General features: G+C 42.9%; 1 protein-coding gene across 3 annotated transcripts in view; it reads right to left on the reverse strand.

The window, feature by feature from the left end:
• Window positions 1-19,427, reverse strand: part of TOP1 (DNA topoisomerase I) — an 88,360-nt gene that overhangs the window by 14,296 nt on the left and 54,637 nt on the right. For 2 of the 3 annotated variants that reach the window (XR_012154700.1, XM_073309736.1), the window contains exons 6-11: window positions 18,321-18,416; window positions 16,883-16,958; window positions 12,815-12,915; window positions 6,156-6,271; window positions 3,312-3,433; window positions 1,512-1,634 (exon numbers count right to left, since the gene is read on the reverse strand). Coding sequence is in view for 2 of the 3 variants with exons in the window: in XM_073309736.1 (XP_073165837.1) it covers window positions 1,512-1,634; window positions 3,312-3,433; window positions 6,156-6,271; window positions 12,815-12,915; window positions 16,883-16,958; window positions 18,321-18,416 (634 nt within the window). In the remaining variant the exon portion in view is untranslated. Of the gene's footprint in view, window positions 1-1,511; window positions 1,635-3,311; window positions 3,434-6,155; window positions 6,272-12,417; window positions 12,620-12,814; window positions 12,916-16,882; window positions 16,959-18,320; window positions 18,417-19,427 lie in introns of those variants that run through there. The other variant, XM_073309737.1, reaches the window with a different exon arrangement.

The raw sequence follows: 19,427 nt of genomic DNA on the forward strand, positions 1-19,427 counted from the left end.
AGCACCTACAGGCCCCAATCCGGACTGGGGCTCCATTGTACTAGGTGCTGTACAAACACTGAATAAAAGGCAGTCTTTGCCCAGAACAGCATACAATCTAAATGGCAAGACAAACAGAAATAAAGTCAGGAACTAATAGTGAAGGCTACGATTTTGTCACAGATGTAACTGAATTCATGACTTCCAGAGACCTAGTGACTTCAGACCGTGGTGACTGGGAGCTGCAGGGTCTCCCCACTACCCCTGGGGCGGGGGACCTTGGGGCTCCAAGCTGGAACCCCCACAGCTACCCAGCCACTGCAGGCAGTGTGGGGACTCTGCAGCTCCCCATTTTGTTAGGGATATTTTTAGTAAAAGTCAAGGACAGGTCACGGGCTTCCGTGAATTTTCTTTATTGAAACTGCAGGACCTGTCCGTGACTTTTACTAAAAACATCCAAGACAAAATCTTAGCCTTACTAATAGGCTAATGTAATACATGCAACATGTACAATTTTTTCTAAATTTGTAATTACATTTCACTTGTCTCGGACCTATTTCCCCAAACCAACTGCCTCTCCATTCCCCTCTGTCCATGTGCCACAAACATCAAGTTTAAGGACTTTTGATCCACTGCATTTAACATCATGTTGTTTAAAGAAACAAGCTTCTCACTTTGAGACCTAATAACACAAGGTTGAAAGGTATGAAGAAATCAATCAATGCATCCTTAAATGAAGTTGCACCAACTGAGAAGTGGACCAAAAAAAGCCCCTTCTACTCTATTAGTTATCTGGGGTGGGGTGCGTGTCAACCAATATTTATCAAATAAAAAGCTGAAAGCCAGAAAAGCCAGGCACATGCTCTTTTCCATATTGGGAACCTTTGAATCCTGACACCATGGGGTTCAACTGTATTGGGAAAACCATCCCCCATCCAATTAGAGGAGCTCTGAACCTCACCACTTAGGACAGTTAAACTAGAATTACATTACCCAAGGCACTACATGGAACCAGATTTAGATCTTGTGACAAGTTTCTAGTTCTTACTAAAGTGGGTATCTAGGGGTTGTGTGGGAATGGAGGGAAGACATGCAGATACTCCTTGAAAAAAAACCAAACTCTTTGTCCTAGTAACACCGTGGTGCTGAAGGAGAAAGGGCCAGAAATGTTTTATCATCAGAAAGAGAACTGCAGTAGGTGGAGGTTTCTTGCTAAACATTGCTCTCGACATATTACCTATGCAGACATGTTAGAGGAACATAAGTGACACAAGGAATCTCAGGGATGTTACTAGGAAACAAGCCGCTGGCCTCTTAGTCATCACATTAAGATCAGCAGAGAGACAGACTTTTAGCTAGAAGTGCAATACTTCTGCCAATCCCCGCTAGGTGGGGAAGGTTCTAGCAAATCCCTTCAGCGTGAGAGGAGTGACAGACTGCGCATAGATGATATGGCCAGAGAAACGAGTAAAGGATAATGATAAAAAAACACCTAAATGGCTAGAACAGTCTTCTACAATTCCCTAGAGTACCTGTTTCTCTTCCTTGGACATCTGTTTCCTAGCTTCTGACTGAGCTTTGAAATACTGGCTCATCTGGGAGAAGTCACACTTGTTGAGGTTGGTGATGGTACTCTTTTCTTCTGAAGTCATTTCCTGGGAGGATGAAAGTAGAGCTTGAAACCTTCTTATAGTTAGAATAAGGATATTTAATTGCCCCTCCCAGCCCCTAAAAAGGTATCAAAGGGCAAGTGCCGCTAATAAACACAGCTTCTGCCTGTCTATCAAAGAGCTGTCAACTTCTAGTAAGTACTCAACCTAGTCAGGGAGAATGAGAAAAGGATGAAGAGGGTATATGTGGCACACAGAACATTAAGACTGTGTCTGATCTTTGCACGCACGGAGTGTATATTCTATTACACAGCAACCTTTCAAACCACTTAGCCATTCAAGGGTTGACGACGTTACTGGGGGAAGGAGAGGCCGCCAAGGTAACCTGGGCCAGCTGCCTGAATATGCTTATTCTCTTGGCATGCTTATACTGGTTGGGGTGGTGAAGTTCCTACTTCGCAAGACTGAGAAAGGGGCTAGCCTCTGATACAAAGGTAGTGATGGCTCTTCAATTCCACAGTTTCAGTGGGGCAAAGATTCATACAATTCCAAAGCCAGAAGGGGCCACTCTGATTGTCTACTCTGACCTCCTGTATAAAACACAGGCCACAGAACTTCTCCAAATAATTCCTAGAGCAGAGCTTCTAGAAAAACATCCAATCTTGATTTTAAAGTGGTCAGTGATGAAGAATCCACTACGACCTTCGGTAAGTAGTTCCAACGATTAGGAACTTTCATTATTAAAAACATGTGCCTTATTCCCAACCTGCATTTATCTAGCTATGACTTCCAGCAATTGGATTGTGTTATATCTTTCTCTGTTAGCCAGAAGAGCCCATTATGAAATATTTGTTCCCTGTGTAGGTACTGCTAAACTGTAATCAGGTCACCCCTTAACCGTCTCTGTTAAACTAAACAGATTGAGCTCCCTGAGCCTATTGCTATAAGGCATGTTTTCGAACCCTTTAATCATTCTCCTGGCTCTTCTCTGAACCCTCTCCAATTTATCAACATCATTCTTGTATTGTGGACACCAGAACTGGACACAGCCACACCAGTGCCAAATAAAGAGGTAAAATAACCTCTCAACTCAGTATTTCCCTGTTTATGCATCCCAGGATTGCATTAGCTCTTTTGGCCATAGCATCACATTGGGAGCTCACGTTCAGCTGACTATCCACCATGACCCCCCCATCTTTTTCAGAGTCACTGCTTCCCAGAATAGAGTCCCTCATCCTGTAAGTATGGCCTACGTTCTTTGTTCCTAGATGTAGACATTTACATTTAGCTGTATTCACACACATATTGTTTGCTTGCACCCAGTTTACCAAGCAATCCTGATGCTCTGTATCAGTGATCTGGCCTCTTCATTATCTGCCACTTCCCCAATTTTTGTGTGATCTGCAACTTTGGCAGTGCTGATTTTACATTTTCTTCCAGGTCATCGATAAAAACGTCATGATCAGCTCAGCCATGTCACATCACATGCAAGTATGACTTGCAAAAGTTCAACCCTTGTTCGTTTAAGAAATATTTACCAGGAGGCCCTTCTTGGAAAACTACAGCGTAAACAGGAACTTTCAGTGCTGACATCTGAGCCAGCCCTTTGGTCTCTGCCTCGCACTAGCATTTTGTGCACCAAGTCAGAGTAGCCCATTTCTCTCTCTAACACTCAGGAGAAAATGGCCGTGTAGGCTGTCATCTCAGTCCAGGGATCCGTACCTTTCTCCAGTCTTTAAAAAAGTTTTTCCTGAAGATATCCTTTGTAGTGTACTCATGATCAAGCATTTTTGCAAAGAATGTAGCAACTTCTTCTGCTTTGGGGCTCAGCTTCATTACTTTACCTATGAGAGAGGAGGTTTAAAAAAGGTCAGCTGAAGATGTTCATCCCCTAAATCATTCTGTTTTTTGCACTGTGATGTTTCAAGAGATCTTGGAACCCTTCCATGCAACTGTGGACTGCTGTGGATGTACAATACACAGCCAGATTAGCCACCCTATGGAAGTATACAGTTTGTCCTAGTATTTCAGCGAGGTTTTGTTCAGTGTGCTGTATAGCACCACAAACTAGTGTCCCTTGACACTAAGTATGGGATGCAAAGGGAGTAGAGAAGAATGATCAGACTATTGAGGCCTAAAATTTGACTTGCATTAAAATAGTTATTATAACATCTAGATCATATGATATGATAATATGGCTTTTATTCAATTCCATCTTCTGCCTCTCAACATCTTTACTAAGCCAGGAGACAACAAATCATTTAGCCTTCCTATTCCCCTCACACACACACACACACACTGTTTAAAACAGGTCAACTTCCTGTCTATGAATAGGCAGCTATTTCTAGCCAGGAACAGAGGCAAATCTCTGCCAAAGCACGCGCCAGTGACACCCACAAGTAGGGTAGTAAGTGGTGCCAAACACTCATCTCCCCTCGCACAGGAAGGTAAGTATGTGCGAACTCTACCAACCAATGGAATGAGAGATTCAGGTAACATGGGAATACACTCCAGTCTCTCCAACTCCTCATACTCAAAATAGAGTCACATTTAGTTCTTTCAGTGATCGGTGAGGTCATATTTCAGCTTGGTTGCAGGATCACAATAGAGCCTTTCCTCAAAATGAAATCACTGTGAAGAAGAGATCTTTTGGGAGTGAGGAAGAAGAAACTGCTGAACATTCAAGGTCTACCTTTTCTACTGAGCATGCCTCTTCAGTCCCAGATCTCATTGTTGACATCACATTATGCTCCGGCGCTCTCTGAGAAATATTTTGAATGCATCTCATGGATACAGCTAATAGCGAGGAATATTTTAAATCCCAATTGCTTGTTGAAGAGTCAGCACCAGTGATTTTTTAATTGACTCTTTTACCTCACAAAAGTCACTGCCAGAACTGTTGATGTTAACTGTTTATTAAAATACTGGGGAAGTAAAATGTAGTCCTCTTGATTCACTAAGTGAAAGATTTACATTATATGCAAAAATTAAAGTGAGGAAACTATCTGCCCAACCTAAAGAACTTAAGTCAACAAAACATAGCAAAGGAAGGCTCACTTAGGCCAAAGATGATTGAATACGTCACACTAGAAACTAAGATACCAACAGGATTGCTGTTAATTTAATTGTAACAAATATACACTGTTTGTTTACTTATAGCAGGAAGCAGCAAAACAGAAGGTTGTAAAGGAAAAAGGGTTAAGGTTGAAAAAGGTGCCAGTGATCAGCTGGTAAGATGTTTTGGGGGTTAAATCCCATTAAAAATTGCTCAAAAGTTGCCTACAGTTGGCACAGAGTAACTACTGGCCTCGGTTGTTATTTCGTAAACAGAACTGCAGAAACAGACTTGCTTGGATTGAATTTCATCCCTCACTTTCCCTTCTTTCAAAGGCTTGAGCAGTCTTCCTGTGATGGGACTACAACTTCAGTACTATGGAATTTATCAAGAGCCCTGAAGTTAGTAACTCTGCTTAAAAAACAAGAGCAACAGGCTACTTCGGCGTCCACAGCTCCTTTACAGGAGTCTGGTGCTGCAAGTGACTGGGAGCTCTAGCAACAGCTCAGGCAGTAATTATGGACACCCTGTCAGATGGAAGCCGGCATTCTGCTGCAAAAGCAGGACTGGTCCTGGGATGGACTCCTCTACTCAGAGGAAGCTGGCAGGTGGTTGACCAAATGTGGAGTACTGAAGGCTAGAAGTTATTCTAGGGTAATCTCTGAATTGGACAATGTCTCCTGAGCACAGACAGTAGGATGCTGAGCAGATCTCTCACAATAGCGTGTGTGTGAATTCAACACCTCATTTTCCTAGAGATGGTCTTTGGGGTGGCTTGGACATTTGTTTGAACGTGTTACTGATGAAAAAGAATCTCACCACTTCTAATTTTAAAACTTCCACAATGTTTCATGGGAACAGCCCACTGCTTCTGAAGCAATTTTACAGACAGATGCCGCTTTAGAGTGAAAAATTCAATTTTCATCCACTCAAGTACCTGTCACTTAATCTAATCCCTGGTTAATATGTTCCTCCATTTAATATGATCATACCTGCAGGAACCAAATCATCATTTATATTAAAATAAGTTCTGCCTTTTATTCCGATCACTTCAGGCAGGTGTTATAGGAAAAATTAATTGGATATAGAAAGCTGCAATTGAATTAATAATAATAATAATTTTGAAAAAAGAGACCCCAACACTGAATGAGAAGGATGAGGGCCCAAGGAAGACCAGCAATAATGAAAAATAACTACAACAACATGGTGCCTTGGTCAAACGTCGTCACTTATGGTGTAAGCATTATCACATGCTACATGAGCTGTGACATGTACCCTTGTGATCACAGTGAAAATAAATACAATTGCTTATTTCAATCCAAATAGATTCTAACAGAGGTTTCCTTGTTTCTATAAAGCTTATTCCTCTTTTTATGATCCCTGGAATTTGCTTATAGAGCAAATAATTAGCCTGGACCACCACCTCACCCCACTACTTCGCAAGAGAACCCTCATCTCCTATTCAGGATGCCACAGTCTAGCCCAGTAAGCGTGAACCCTTAACAACTTACCATCATAGTAGAACTTGACATTTTCAGGCAGAGGTTCATATGGCGGAGCAAACACAGGACCTTTGTGCTCTAGGAATTTCCATTTAATACCTTCAGGATAGCGCTCTTCCTCCCACCTTTAAAGAGAGACCGACAAGCTGATACAAACTCACCCTCTAGCCATCATTTCAGTGTCTACACGGGAGGGTGACATATAAAAACAGTAAGCAATCACTGCACTGCATTTCAGAGTTCACAATGAGCAGTACACAAGCAAAACCTAGAACACCAACTGCCATCTTTTTGAAAAGCATGGAACAGGCTCCAGACACAAATTAATGCTGTTATGCCAGAGTTATATTCAACTGAGTTGCAGCACGGATGAGATTAGCCCATCATGTTCTTCACCAAACAAATGCATGCATGTGTACTTAAGAAAGGAAAGGACTGAATGCCAGGTATAGTACAGGCTTCTTTACAGCAAACTGTCAGTTTAACGAAGCCCTCATCTAACTTCCAGTCCAAGATCTCTTCAGAACAAATATGGACAACAGCAGCAAATTACGTGATCACTTTCTGATGTGGACAGATGTTCCAGTAAGGATAGACATGACAAAGAGAAATTGATTTTCACTTGTGACCTAAGCAAACTCAGGTGTTTCAGAGAAGAAATACTAATTAATTAATCCCCTCTGTCACCTCGCGCTCCTTTCCTTTTTTTTTTTTCCTTCCATAATAAAGAGAACATGTTCTCTAAGGCAAGCACAAAACAAAGGATAAGGACAAAGGTGCCCTAAGGCTCCTACTGCAATAATTAATTAGGTCCCATAATAACCATGAGGTAGGTATTACTATTTTCCAGCTGAAGAAATTGAGGCAGAAAGGTTTAGAGACTTTTCTGGTGTTAATCAATGGCCAATGACACATCCAATAACAAATTGAAGAGCCCCAAGTCCTGGCTTCCCAGTCTTTTGCTCAAACTACCACACCACACTCCTTCCATACATCTGCACTGATCTTTTGTTATAGTGGTGTCATAAATATAAAGGGAAGGGTAAACCCCTTTAAAATCCCTCCTGGCCAGAGGAAAACTCCTCTCACCTGTAAAGGGTTAAGAAGATAAAGGTAACCTCGCTGGCACCTGACCAAAATGACCAATGAGGAGACAAGATACTTTCAAAAGCTGGGAGGAGGGAGAGAAACAAAGGGTCTCTGTCTGTCTATATGCTGCTTTTGTCGGGGACAGAACAGGAATGGAGTCTTAGAACTTTTAGTAAGTAATCTAGTTAGGTATGCGTTAGATTATGATTTCTTTAAATGGCTGAGAAAAGAATTGTGCTGAATAGAATAACTATTTCTGTCTGTGTATCTTTTTTGTAACTTAAGGTTTTGCCTAGAGGGATTCTCTATGTTTTGAATCTAATTACCCTGTAAGGTATCTACCATCCTGATTTTACAGGGGGGATTTCTTTACTTCTATTTACTCCTATTTCTATTAAAAGTCTTCTTGTAAGAAAACTGAATGCTTTTTCATTGTTCTCAGATCCAAGGGTTTGGGTCTGTGGTCACCTATGCAAATTGGTGAGGCTTTTTATCCAACATTTCCTAGGAAAGGGGTGTGCAAGTGTTGGGAGGATTGTTCATTGTTCTTAAGATCCAAGGGTCTGGGTCTGTAGTCACCTAGGCAAATTGGTGCGGCTTTTTACCAAACCTTGTCCAGGAAGAGGGGTGCAAGGTTTTGGGAAGTATTTTTGGGGGAAAGACGTTTCCAAACAGCTTTTCCCTAGTAACCAGTATTTGTTTGGTGGTGGTAGCGGCCAGTCCAAGGACAAAGGGTGGAATATTTTGTACCTTGGGGAAGTTTTGACCTAAGCTGGTAAAGATAAGCTTAGGAGGTTTTCATGCAGGTCCCCACATCTGTACCCTAGCGTTCAGAGTGGGGAAAGAACCTTGACAAGTGGCAATAAAGTAATTGTTACATACCACTGGGACAGGATCTCCTGCTGAGAAAATAGTCTATTTCACCTTAGCATTTATGCAGCAGGGGGACACTATTATCCTGTCACAGCATTCGATCTCTTAATCACCCAGCCAACTTGCTGGACAAAAAAATGCCATGTTTCTCCATGCTGCTCCTGATTCCTGTATCCCCAGGCCCCTAGCCAGTTTCATGCTGGAGTGAGTCATCAGCTGGGAGAAGACATACATGTACTGGCAGCAACGCAGGAAATGTTGTGCACAAATAAGTGCTGGTTGCTGCAGCCCTAATTAGATAACAGGATCACTGTATAAGAGACAGGTACCATATAAATATATAATAAGGCTTCTCTCTGAGGGAGCCCTAAGTGCTTATTAGCCTATATCCATATAGTGTGACAGGGTCAGGCCAGATGGCTATAGGAGAGTAATAGAAGGCAGATATATTAGCCCCAGGCTAAGTAGGTCCCCTTTCTCTGAGTAAGGTAAAAGGGAAAGTTCCAGAACAATCAGGAACCTTCTGGAGACCATTAAGACAGGCTGATTAGAACACCTGCAGCCAATCAAGAAGCTGCTAGAATCAATTAAGGCAGGCTAATCAGGGCACCTGGGTTTTAAAAAGGAGCTCACTTCAGTTTGTGGTGTGCATGTGAGAGCTGGGAGAAAGAGGTGCTTAAAGCTGAGAGTGAGAACATGGACTGTTGGAGGACTGAGGAGTATAAGCATCATCAGACACCAGGAGGAAGGTCCTATGGTGAGGATAAAGAAGGTGTTGGGAGGAGGCCATGGGGAAGTAGCCCAGGGAGTTGTAGCTGTTGCACAGCTGTTCCAGGAGGCACTCTAAACAGCTGCATGCCACAGGGCCCTGGGCTGGAACCCGTAGTAGAGGGTGGGCCCGGGTTCCCCACAAACCGCCCAACTCCTGGTCAGACACAGAAGGAGTTGTCCTGGACTGTGGGTTCATGAAAATGCCCAAATTGAGGCCTGCTGTGAAGCTCAAAGGCAAGCAAATCCACCCATAAGCGCAAGATCCACCAAGATAGAGGAGGCACTTTGTCACAATAGGCACGGCTGAAATGCAGCCACAGCCAGAGAGGAGACCAGGAATCAACTGGGACATAGCACACTGCTATGATAGGATGATACTGTTTTTGGCCAAAGCACCTTGACCCACCTTTACTTTTACAAGATGTGCAGTGAGATCCTCTGTGTCCAAGCAGAGCAGACAGAATCTCAATTGTTATAAGCCTCAGAGTAAAGACACCAACGAACCGAGGGCTTCCGTTCATGACACTGCAGTTTGTACCATGTGGGTGTGAACTGCAGGGTGGACAAAAGTGCTACATTGTAACTGCCCCACATGTACGCCGCTGGCACGAACTAAAAGGTAAATTTTAGTTCATGTCAATTTAGCCCTCTAGGGCTATGTTAATGTGAACTAGGTACCTCTTAGTTTGAGCCAGTAGGCTCCACATGGGGCAGTTACAGTGCAGCCTTTTGGCAAGCACTGCAATTCACACCCCACGTAGTCCGCAGTGCTATGCAGTGGAGACAGCCTATGTTTCGCACATCTCGACGTATCCAGTTTGCAAGAGCAAAGGCTGAGCTGATCACTTTGAGACCCGAACCTGTAGTACTAGGCGATTTCTAACCTGAAGTTTCCAGCACGGAGAAAAAGGTGACTCCTGAATAGTGGCTATTTGGCGGTGAAGAGGGAAAGAGATAGTCTGCCATGACTAAGGCTATGATTCTGTCACGGGTGTTCTTAGTAAAGACATGGACAGCTCACAGGCAATAAACAAAAATTCACGGCCCGGAACCTGTACCTGTGATTAAATCTTAAGGGGGACCAGGGCCGCTGTGGCAGGCTGCCTGGGGACTGCTGCCCAGGCTGCCGGAGCAGTGACCGATGTGGCTGTCCCCAGAGCTGCTCCAGCAGCGGCTGGTGAGGCTGTGTCCCCCGGGTCACTTCAGCAGCAGCCGGTATGGCTGTCCCCCGGGCCACCTGAGCAGCCGGCCCCAGAGCCAGCTGCTTGGGCAGCCCTGGGGTAGGCCAAACTGGCCCCTGCAGAAGTCATGGAGTTTGTAGAAAGTCACAGAATCCCTAACTTCTGCGACCTCTGTGACAGACACGGAGCCCTAGCCGTTATTGTTGCAATACTTTAGGATAGATTTGCTACTATTACTTTTAATGTTTGTTTGCCTCACTAGTCCCCTCACCAACACCGCTCCTGACATTCCCTTGTAGAGATTTTGTACCACTGAAGCCATCCTACTCTCTAGTGATGTTGGAGGTTAGATTCATTGTTTTGTGGGGGCACTTCTCCGGTTTGGAAGTTGAGCTGACTCCAAAGTGGTTGTGCCTTCAAATAGGCTGTTCCATGCTAGAGGACTTCAGACTGTAATTCTGTGCTCTAGAATCAAATTCATGTTAAAGAATGTGCTTCCTCTGACTAAGTAACTCAAAGACAGCAGCAAAACTATTCAATCCACATTCCAATTAGGGATGCTCAAGACTGGACAGACATCGCTCTTGAAGCAGGGGCGTGCAACTAATGGATAGAGCACTTGACTGGGACCCAGGAGCCTGGGTTCTATTTGCAGCTCTGCCACTAACCGAGTGACCTTGAGCAAGTCATTTCACCTCTGTGCCTCAGCTTCCCTGGTTGTAAAATGGTGATGCCAATCCCATAATCACTAGAATTAAGATGCGCAAGAAGGCAAGCACTAGAGAAAACAACACAAAGAATTCAGATCTTCAGAAAACTGACTGGCATGGAACAAAATCCCTTGAAGAGCTGAGTCTGAAGTGCTACAAGATGGAGATGAAACCCATTTCACAAAAGACATGCTATAAAAAGCTGCAGATGGACCAAGCAAACACCAGCAGAAGGACATTCCTACCAACTGCCGGGTTTTGCACTTTCAAATACAGCTTTGCTCAGCAGTCAGCACAATTTGCTGAGCTCTGGCACAGCTAACTGGAATTATGCTGCCAAGACAGGCAAGTAGAAAGTTCTGTGGCCTTCCAATAAAGGCTTCCTGACAATACTGACTATGATATAAAAGGGGGAAATTAACTAGTAGGATACAGAGACAAAAACCAGGAAGGTTTGCTTGAGATAAAGGCAGAAGAGAGGCTTGTTAGGGCAAGAAACCATTTCTGGATCACCAGTTCTTTATGTACTAATGGTTACATTAAAACTGAAATAGATGAAAGCCAGACCAGAAAGAGGTCAGGAAGCTAGGAGGGAATTCAGAGAAAAGCACCAGCATGTTATGGAGGGGCTCAAATGATACACTTAGGATGAAAGAGTAAAACCTAAACATACAAGGACATTTGGTGATCAGCGTTGCATTTGAAATCATGACAATTGGAGTCAAATATTTGAAGGCTGTAAACACTCTGAGGAAGAGGAGTTATTTTAGGGTGATGCAAGGCATGATGGGGTGAAACTGAGCAATGCAAGGTGAATACTAAGAGGGGTTTCCCAACAAGGAGGTCTAATAAAACAGCACAATAACCCCTCAAAGGGAAGAGGTAGATGGAAGCTCCGAAGTTGAGTCATTCGAAGGTCTTACAGAGTGCTGAGATGACAGGAGTCTGGAAAAATATTTGCATTTGAAGCCAAGCTGTATTAAACTGTAGGGAATGATGAGGGCCAGTCCTCAAATACATGAATATTCATTACCCTACACATACTCTGGGGGACAACACTGGATTGTATCTGAGATGCCAGTACAAAACCACTCGTAAAGAAAAATTCATCCGCTGAGTCATCAAGCTGACAAGTTCTTCAAGGGGAAAACAACACAGGTGCCTCTCATATCCCAGAGCCAGATAATTTTCTCCCTCTTGCACTCAAACTCGAGAATCCTCATTTATTTGTAGATCTATATTTTTAAATGCCAATGTCAGTGAACGTTGAACTTCAGTCACTCCAGTTACATTACTTTTTGGATTCTGCGCAGGGGAAAAATGCTTCCCATTCAAACTGTATTTCCAGATTTGACAGATTAAATCTTAAATGCTTTTAAAAACCTCAAATAGAATGTGTTGATCAGCTTTCATTCATGTGTTCTTTAGGTAGTATCCCTTTTGTGAAGGGAGATTGTTGCACAGCTGAGATCAGACTGTAATAAACGGAGGTGAAAGCCAAAATTATTTCAACTGTATCCTTCTAGTTTAAGGAGTTCCCAGGATCAGGTTTGCCTTTGAAGTGACAGTGCTTCGTCTCCAATTAATATACCTGCACATAACCAAATAAACCTAAATCATCAATAAACGGAGGAGCTTTCATATTGCCTCATGATGGAGGAAACGCCTAGTGTCCGATCACTATGGGTAGCCTCTGTTTTACAGCAGGGAAGAGAATGGATCCATCAGCTTCTGGATCACTTGTTCCAGGATAGGAAGGAAACTAGTTCATTTTAAGGCAGCTCAGAAAAGCTGAAAAATGAATATCGTAGCACTTGAAGTTCTGATTTTTTCAACGTAAAGAATGAATATTCTGAAATGAGATTTTAAAAATGTTATTGAAAATTAAACCACACATTCAGAACACAAACCTTGATATGTGCCAACAGTAAAAGATAGTGGATCTGCAGGTCCCTGTTTATTTAATCTCTAGTCAGAGCACGATATAATGGATTTGAGGGTAAGCAGAGAATGACAAAAGGTTAATTTATCACAGAGATTTTACCATTTCCACTTTTGCTCTTCCTCTTTCTTCTGCTTCTTTTTCTTGTTGTCTCCTTCAGGGACTTTCTTATCTTTGCTCTTAGTTTTCTTGGCTTTGTTGTCCTACAAAGGGAGGACAAGGAGGAAAGGCAGAAGGATTATTAAAACACAGCTACGTTTTATTCAACAAGATATTTTTAAAATAGAAAGACTCTTACTTAGACCATGTCTACATTAGAAAATTTGCAGGTATAGCAATGTCGAATTGGGATGTAAATTTCTGTGACATTTCTGTGCTCTTGAAAGCCCTAGTGTATACATAGTTATACTGGCATAAAAGAGTGATTTTGCCCATAAACCCTACCAGCCCAAAGCACTTTTCTGCTGGCAAGTTGCGTCTACACTACGGTTTTCTCTGCTGGTACAGCTATTTCAGCATAGCTTTTAAGGGTAGACTACACCTTCAAGAGCTAAGCACACCAATTGGAACTGCTCACTCAAAAAATACATTTCACCAGCATCCCTCTGCCAGCAGACTGGGATCCTGGAGCACTGTTCCTGCCCAGCAAGTAGCTGAAATCTCGTCATTTTAATAGCTTCTATTTCCTTTCCAAACAGGGCAGGACCTCAGGGCCGATCTACAATGGCTTTTAAAAAGCACTCGGCAGCTGCTTTGAGACTGTTACAGCTAAACCATGTACCAACTTCTTTGCCTTTGAGCTGTATCACATCATCTGTGCCAATACCAAAAGTTAATAAAGCTCCTTTTTCCATTGATAAATGCATCTGTACGGAAAGAGGGGCGTGCTACATGGATTAGTCTGGGAGCATTAGAGCTGATCTACACTTACAATTTAAGTCAACATAGCTGTGGTGTTCAGGGGTGTGAAAAGAAAAGGAGTACTTGTGGCACCTTAGAGACTAACCAATTTATTTGAGCATGAGCTTTCGTGAGCTACAGCTCACTTCATCGGATGCATACCGTGGAAACTGCAGCAGACTTTATATACACACAGAGAATATGAAACAATACCTCCTCCCACCCCACTGTCCTGCTGGTAATAGCTTATCTAAAGTGATCATCAGGTTGGGCCATTTCCAGCACAAATCCAGGTTTTCTCACCCTCCACCCCCCCACACAAAAATTCACTCTCCTGCTGGTGATAGCCCATCCAAAGTGACAACTCTTTACACAATGTGCATGATAATCAAGTTGGGCCATTTCCTGCACAAATCCAGGTTCTCTCACCCCCTCACCCCCCTCCCAAAAACCACACACACAAACTCACTATCCTGCTGGTAATAGCTCATCCAAAGTGACCACTCTCCCTACAATGTGCATGATAATCAAGGTGGGCCATTTCCAGCACAAATCCAGGTTCTCACACCCCCCCCCACCCCCATACACACACAAACTCACTCTCCTGCTGGTAATAGCTCATCCAAACTGACCACTCTCCAAGTTTAAATCCAAGTTAAACCAGAATATCTGGGGGGGGGGGGGGTAGGAAAAAACAAGGGGAAATAGGCTACCTTGCATAATGACTTAGCCACTCCCAGTCTCTATTTAAGCCTAAATTAATAGTATCCAATTTGCAAATGAATTCCAATTCAGCAGTTTCTCGCTGGAGTCTGGATTTGAAGTTTTTTTGTTTTAAGATAGCGACCTTCATGTCTGTGATTGCGTGACCAGAGAGATTGAAGTGTTCTCCGACTGGTTTATGAATGTTATAATTCTTGACATCTGATTTGTGTCCATTTATTCTTTTACGTAGAGACTGTCCCGTTTGACCAATGTAAATGGCAGAGGGGCATTGCTGGCACATGATGGCATATATCACATTGGTGGATGTGCAGGTGAACGAGCCTCTGATAGTGTGGCTGATGTTATTAGGCCCTGTGATGGTGTCCCCTGAATAGATATGTGGGCACAATTGGCAACGGGCTTTGTTGCAAGGATAAGTTCCTGGGTTAGTGGTTCTGTTGTGTGGTATGTGGTTGTTGGTGAGTATTTGCTTCAGGTTGCGGGGCTGTCTGTAGGCAAGGACTGGCCTGTCTCCCAAGATTTGTGAGAGTGTTGGGTCATCCTTCAGGATAGGTTGTAGATCCTTAATAATGCGTTGGAGGGGTTTTAGTTGGGGGCTGAAGGTGACGGCTAGTGGCGTTCTGTTATTTTCTTTGTTAGGCCTGTCCTGTAGTAGGTGACTTCTGGGAACTCTTCTGGCTCTATCAATCTGTTTCTTCACTTCCGCAGGTGGGTATTGTACTTGTAAGAAAGCTTGACAGAGATCTTGTAGGTGTTTGTCTCTGTCTGAGGGGTTGGAGCAAATGTGGTTGTATCGCAGAGCTTGGCTGTAGACGATGGATCGTGTGGTGTGGTCAGGGTGAAAGCTGGAGGCATGCAGGTAGGAATAGCGGTCAGTAGGTTTCCGATATAGGGTGGTGTTTATGTGACCATTGTTTATTAGCACTGTAGTGTCCAGGAAGTGGATCTCTTGTGTGGACTGGACCAGGCTGAGGTTGGTGGTGGGATGGAAATTGTTGAAATCATGGTGGAATTCCTCAAGGGCTTCTTTTCCATGGGTCCAGATGATGAAGATGTCATCAATATAGCGCAAGTAGATTACGGGCTTTAGGGGACGAGAGCTGAGGAAGCGTTGTTCTAAATCAGCCATAAAAATGTTGGCATACTGTGGGGCCATGCAGGTACCCATAGCAGTGCCGCTGATCTGAAGGTATACATTGTCCCCAAATGTGAAATAGTTATGGGTAAGGACAAAGTCACAAAGTTCAGCCACCAGGTTAGCCATGACATTATCAGGGATAGTGTTCCTGACGGCTTGTAGTCCATCTTTGTGTGGAATGTTGGTGTAGAGGGCTTCTACATCCATAGTGGCCAGGATGGTGTTATCAGGAAGATCACCGATGGATTGAAGTTTCCTCAGGAAGTCAGTGGTGTCTCGAAGGTAGCTGGGAGTGCTGGTAGCGTAGGGCCTGAGGAGGGAGTCTACATAGCCAGACAATCCTGCTGTCAGGGTTTAACTTGAACTTCTGGTTTAACTTGGATTTAAACTTGGAGAGTGGTCAGTTTGGATGAGCTATTACCAGCAGGAGAGTGAGTTTGTGTGTGTATGGGGGTGGGGTGTGTGTGAGAAAACCTGGATTTGTGCTGGAAATGGCCCACCTTGATTATCATGCACATTGTAGGGAGAGTGGTCACTTTGGATGAGCTATTACCAGCAGGATAGTGAGTTTGTGTGTGTGGTTTTTGGGAGGGGGGTGAGGGGGTGAGAGAACCTGGATTTGTGCAGGAAATGGCCCAACTTGATTATCATGCACATTGTGTAAAGAGTTGTCACTTTGGATGGGCTATCACCAGCAGGAGAGTGAATTTTTGTGTGGGGGGGTAGAGGGTGAGAAAACCTGGATTTGTGCTGGAAATGGCCCAACCTGATGATCACTTTAGATAAGCTATTACCAGCAGGACAGTGGGGTGGGAGGAGGTATTGTTTCATATTCTCTGTGTGTATATAAAGTCTGCTGCAGTTTCCACGGTATGCATCCGATGAAGTGAGCTGTAGCTCACGAAAGCTCATGCTCAAATAAATTGGTTAGTCTCTAAGGTGCCACAAGTCCTCCTTTTCTTTTTGCGAATACAGACTAACACGGCTGTTACTCTGAAACCTGAGGGGTGTGAAAAAATCTGCCCCCCAGGGGCACCATCGCTATGCCAATATAATCCCCGGGAAGACACAGCTAGGTCAATGGAAAACTACTTCTGTTGACCTAGCTACTGTTACTCTGGGAGGTGAAGCTCCTACAGCGATGGAAAAAACCTTACATCACTCGAGACTGTATGTACACTACAGGATTATACCAGCATAATGTCCCACAGTGTAGACATGACCTTAGAAAGTTATCTTCTTGAATGAGTCTTAAAAATCACCCATTTATTTCAGGGTAGAAACACTCCTTAAATTCCTATTTGGGCTAATAGGACATCAGACAGATTAGCTTTCATTGTTCTACAAAATACCACAAGCACTCCATTCTTAAATCCAGAAATTATAACTTTTTTCTCACAATTTACCTCTTCCTCCTCCTGTTTCCTCTTCTTTGATTTCTTGATATCTTCTGTTTTGATTTTTTTGGGTTTATACTCATCACTGTAAGAGACACGGACCAGTTAAAAAAAATCACTTCGTTTCCTGATATGCACTTACATATAAGCATGAAGGCTACATGTGCAAATTCACAAACACCTCTGGGATGGACACCCATGCTCCCCATCCTCCCAAACTTACAGTGGGGTCCTCACTAAGTTTTTCAAAAGAAAGAAGAGCACTTTTTTGCTGGAATGGATTCAGAAGCTCTGCCCCTCACCATACAGCCAACAGACCCCTAAAATGACCTTTACAAATCTGAAACTGTGATGTGAAAAATCCTCTGAACGTGCAAAGATTTAGCGAACTTCACTAACTCCAAGTGAGCCAATTCCCAGGCATTAGTGGCCACCCACTGAGAAGAATACCAGATAAAGACTGGAACACTTTACAAGAGACTTTTTTGGGGGAAAAAGCCCATCTCACTCATTTTTCCTTGTCACTGCTAACAATCAGATGTCACTTCACTCCAATCAGCTCACTTCTTGAGTACCAGTTCGTTCAACAATGCCACGATAGTGTTAGTGGGGTCATAATCCTTCCATAACAGACACTGGACTGGAAAGTCACTAAAACTTATCAAGCAGAAGGCAATGGCTGACTTTATAGAAGAAAAGTTCTAACGTCACGTCCATCTTGCTTTTGGAAATTGACAAATACTACACAGTAACAGAAGAAAAATGGGACTGTGGTAATCGTCATTTACTAAGTATGGAAGCATGACTGTGCTCCTCAACTCAGTAGCAGTGATAAGTAATGGCAGTGATTTACTCAGATGGGTCACAATAAGATACAGCTGTGCTTTGCAAAAAGCCCATTTTACTGTGGGACATCACATGGCCTGTAAGTCTTAGGTGTGCATTTTGATTAAATTATTGGGATAACTCACAACATATTTAGACCCTTTTAAAGGGGAATCCATGCCAAGCAGCACAGGCGAAATTAGGGCTGACAAAGCTTTTTTTCTCCTGTGCAGTCATTTCACCGCGCAGCAGAAATTACTGCAGCCACTTAGTGAACGATTATGCCCCTCTTACTCAGATTTACGTTTTACATTCTTAATACCCATGTCCCTTTTCTCTGCCTGCTTTTTGATTTTGTATTCACTAGTTTTGCAATGCTTAACGGCACCTTTTCCTCCTCGACACAGAGCACACCAAAGGATACTTTTGCAAAAGGGCTGCATGGGTACCAGATCAAAAATACACCTAGAACATTCGTAGATATTAAGCATAGCAAATTTATCTTCCAGAAAAAAAATCTGGATCTAGATCCCCAGTCCCACATCCAACTTGTTCATTCTGAAAGGCCCAAAACCCGTCTAAACCATTCTCTTCACACAGGCACAGTACACAAGTTACTTACTCGTCCTCCTCCCGAGGTCTCTTTAGGGGTTTGGAGTCCTCCTTGGGAGATGCATAATAGCCATCATCATCAGGTTCATCTTTAATACGTGGCGGACTAAGGAAAAAGGCAGAGTGTTGTTTGTTTAAATACAGAACAATTAGTCAAATAATTTTTTGAAAACAGAACCGATTCAATGTAAGAAGTGAACTGTAAAGAGATACTGCTGGCTGGTCTTGGAGTGCAGAGTTCTGTATTTCTCCTAGCACCTGCACCAGTGTAGGGAGCTACACCCCTTACACTGTCTGGGAGTATGCAATTCCCCCCACAATTGCTGACTCTATCCAAAAGACCTAAAGCAGTGCAAGGAATGCAGCAATTTTTTACGTGTTAAGGTTAGGGTTCTAGGTTACTCTGAGGCTTATATTTTAAGTAAACACAGTGCAGCTTCCAAAAATTTACAAATGTATTGTTTAAAAACTACTGAAGTCTATGCATTTATGCTGCGAAACAGGGACATCATCAAGTAACAGAAGTCCAGAGTCTTTGTTAAAAACAGTATCTCAAATGAAAAGTTTGATTTTAAAAACAGCATTTGCAAATAGAACCTTGCAGCATTATACTAATTTGTGAGAACTAGATATGATACAGATGAACAACAAAAAATTACACTAATTAGCCTATTTTCAATATCTAAGCTGCAGGAGTGCAACATGTGCATGCTCTCCCCACGCTCTCAAACAGACAACATAAATATTAAATTAGGCATAACATTTTCAGTCTTAATGTGCCATAATGCTAGGAGCAGAAATAATTTTAAGACATTATTTTAAAAGATATTGTCCTTTTAATGAACTTGTTTTTAAATTTCAGTCTTTGCTTTTGTAAAAAGCATTTCACTTATCTTTATAAAACAAATAAGCTGCAAAAGGAATCAGAAATCTAACTACTTCTGAATCGCCCTAAATGCAATTCTGGTCAGGTAAGCAACTCTAAGAGCAACATCTTGAGCTTTCTTATTCACATTCCCTGAAATGATTTCTGTATCAAATTAGCTCAGTTTCCAAGTCAACACTCAGATTTTGTTATTGGGTGGAATGGGAAAAGAGAAATCAAGCAGCAGTCTGC

The sequence above is a fragment of the Lepidochelys kempii genome, chromosome 13 (genome assembly GCF_965140265.1).
Source record: "Lepidochelys kempii isolate rLepKem1 chromosome 13, rLepKem1.hap2, whole genome shotgun sequence".
In the NCBI taxonomy this organism is placed as follows: domain Eukaryota; kingdom Metazoa; phylum Chordata; order Testudines; family Cheloniidae; genus Lepidochelys; species Lepidochelys kempii.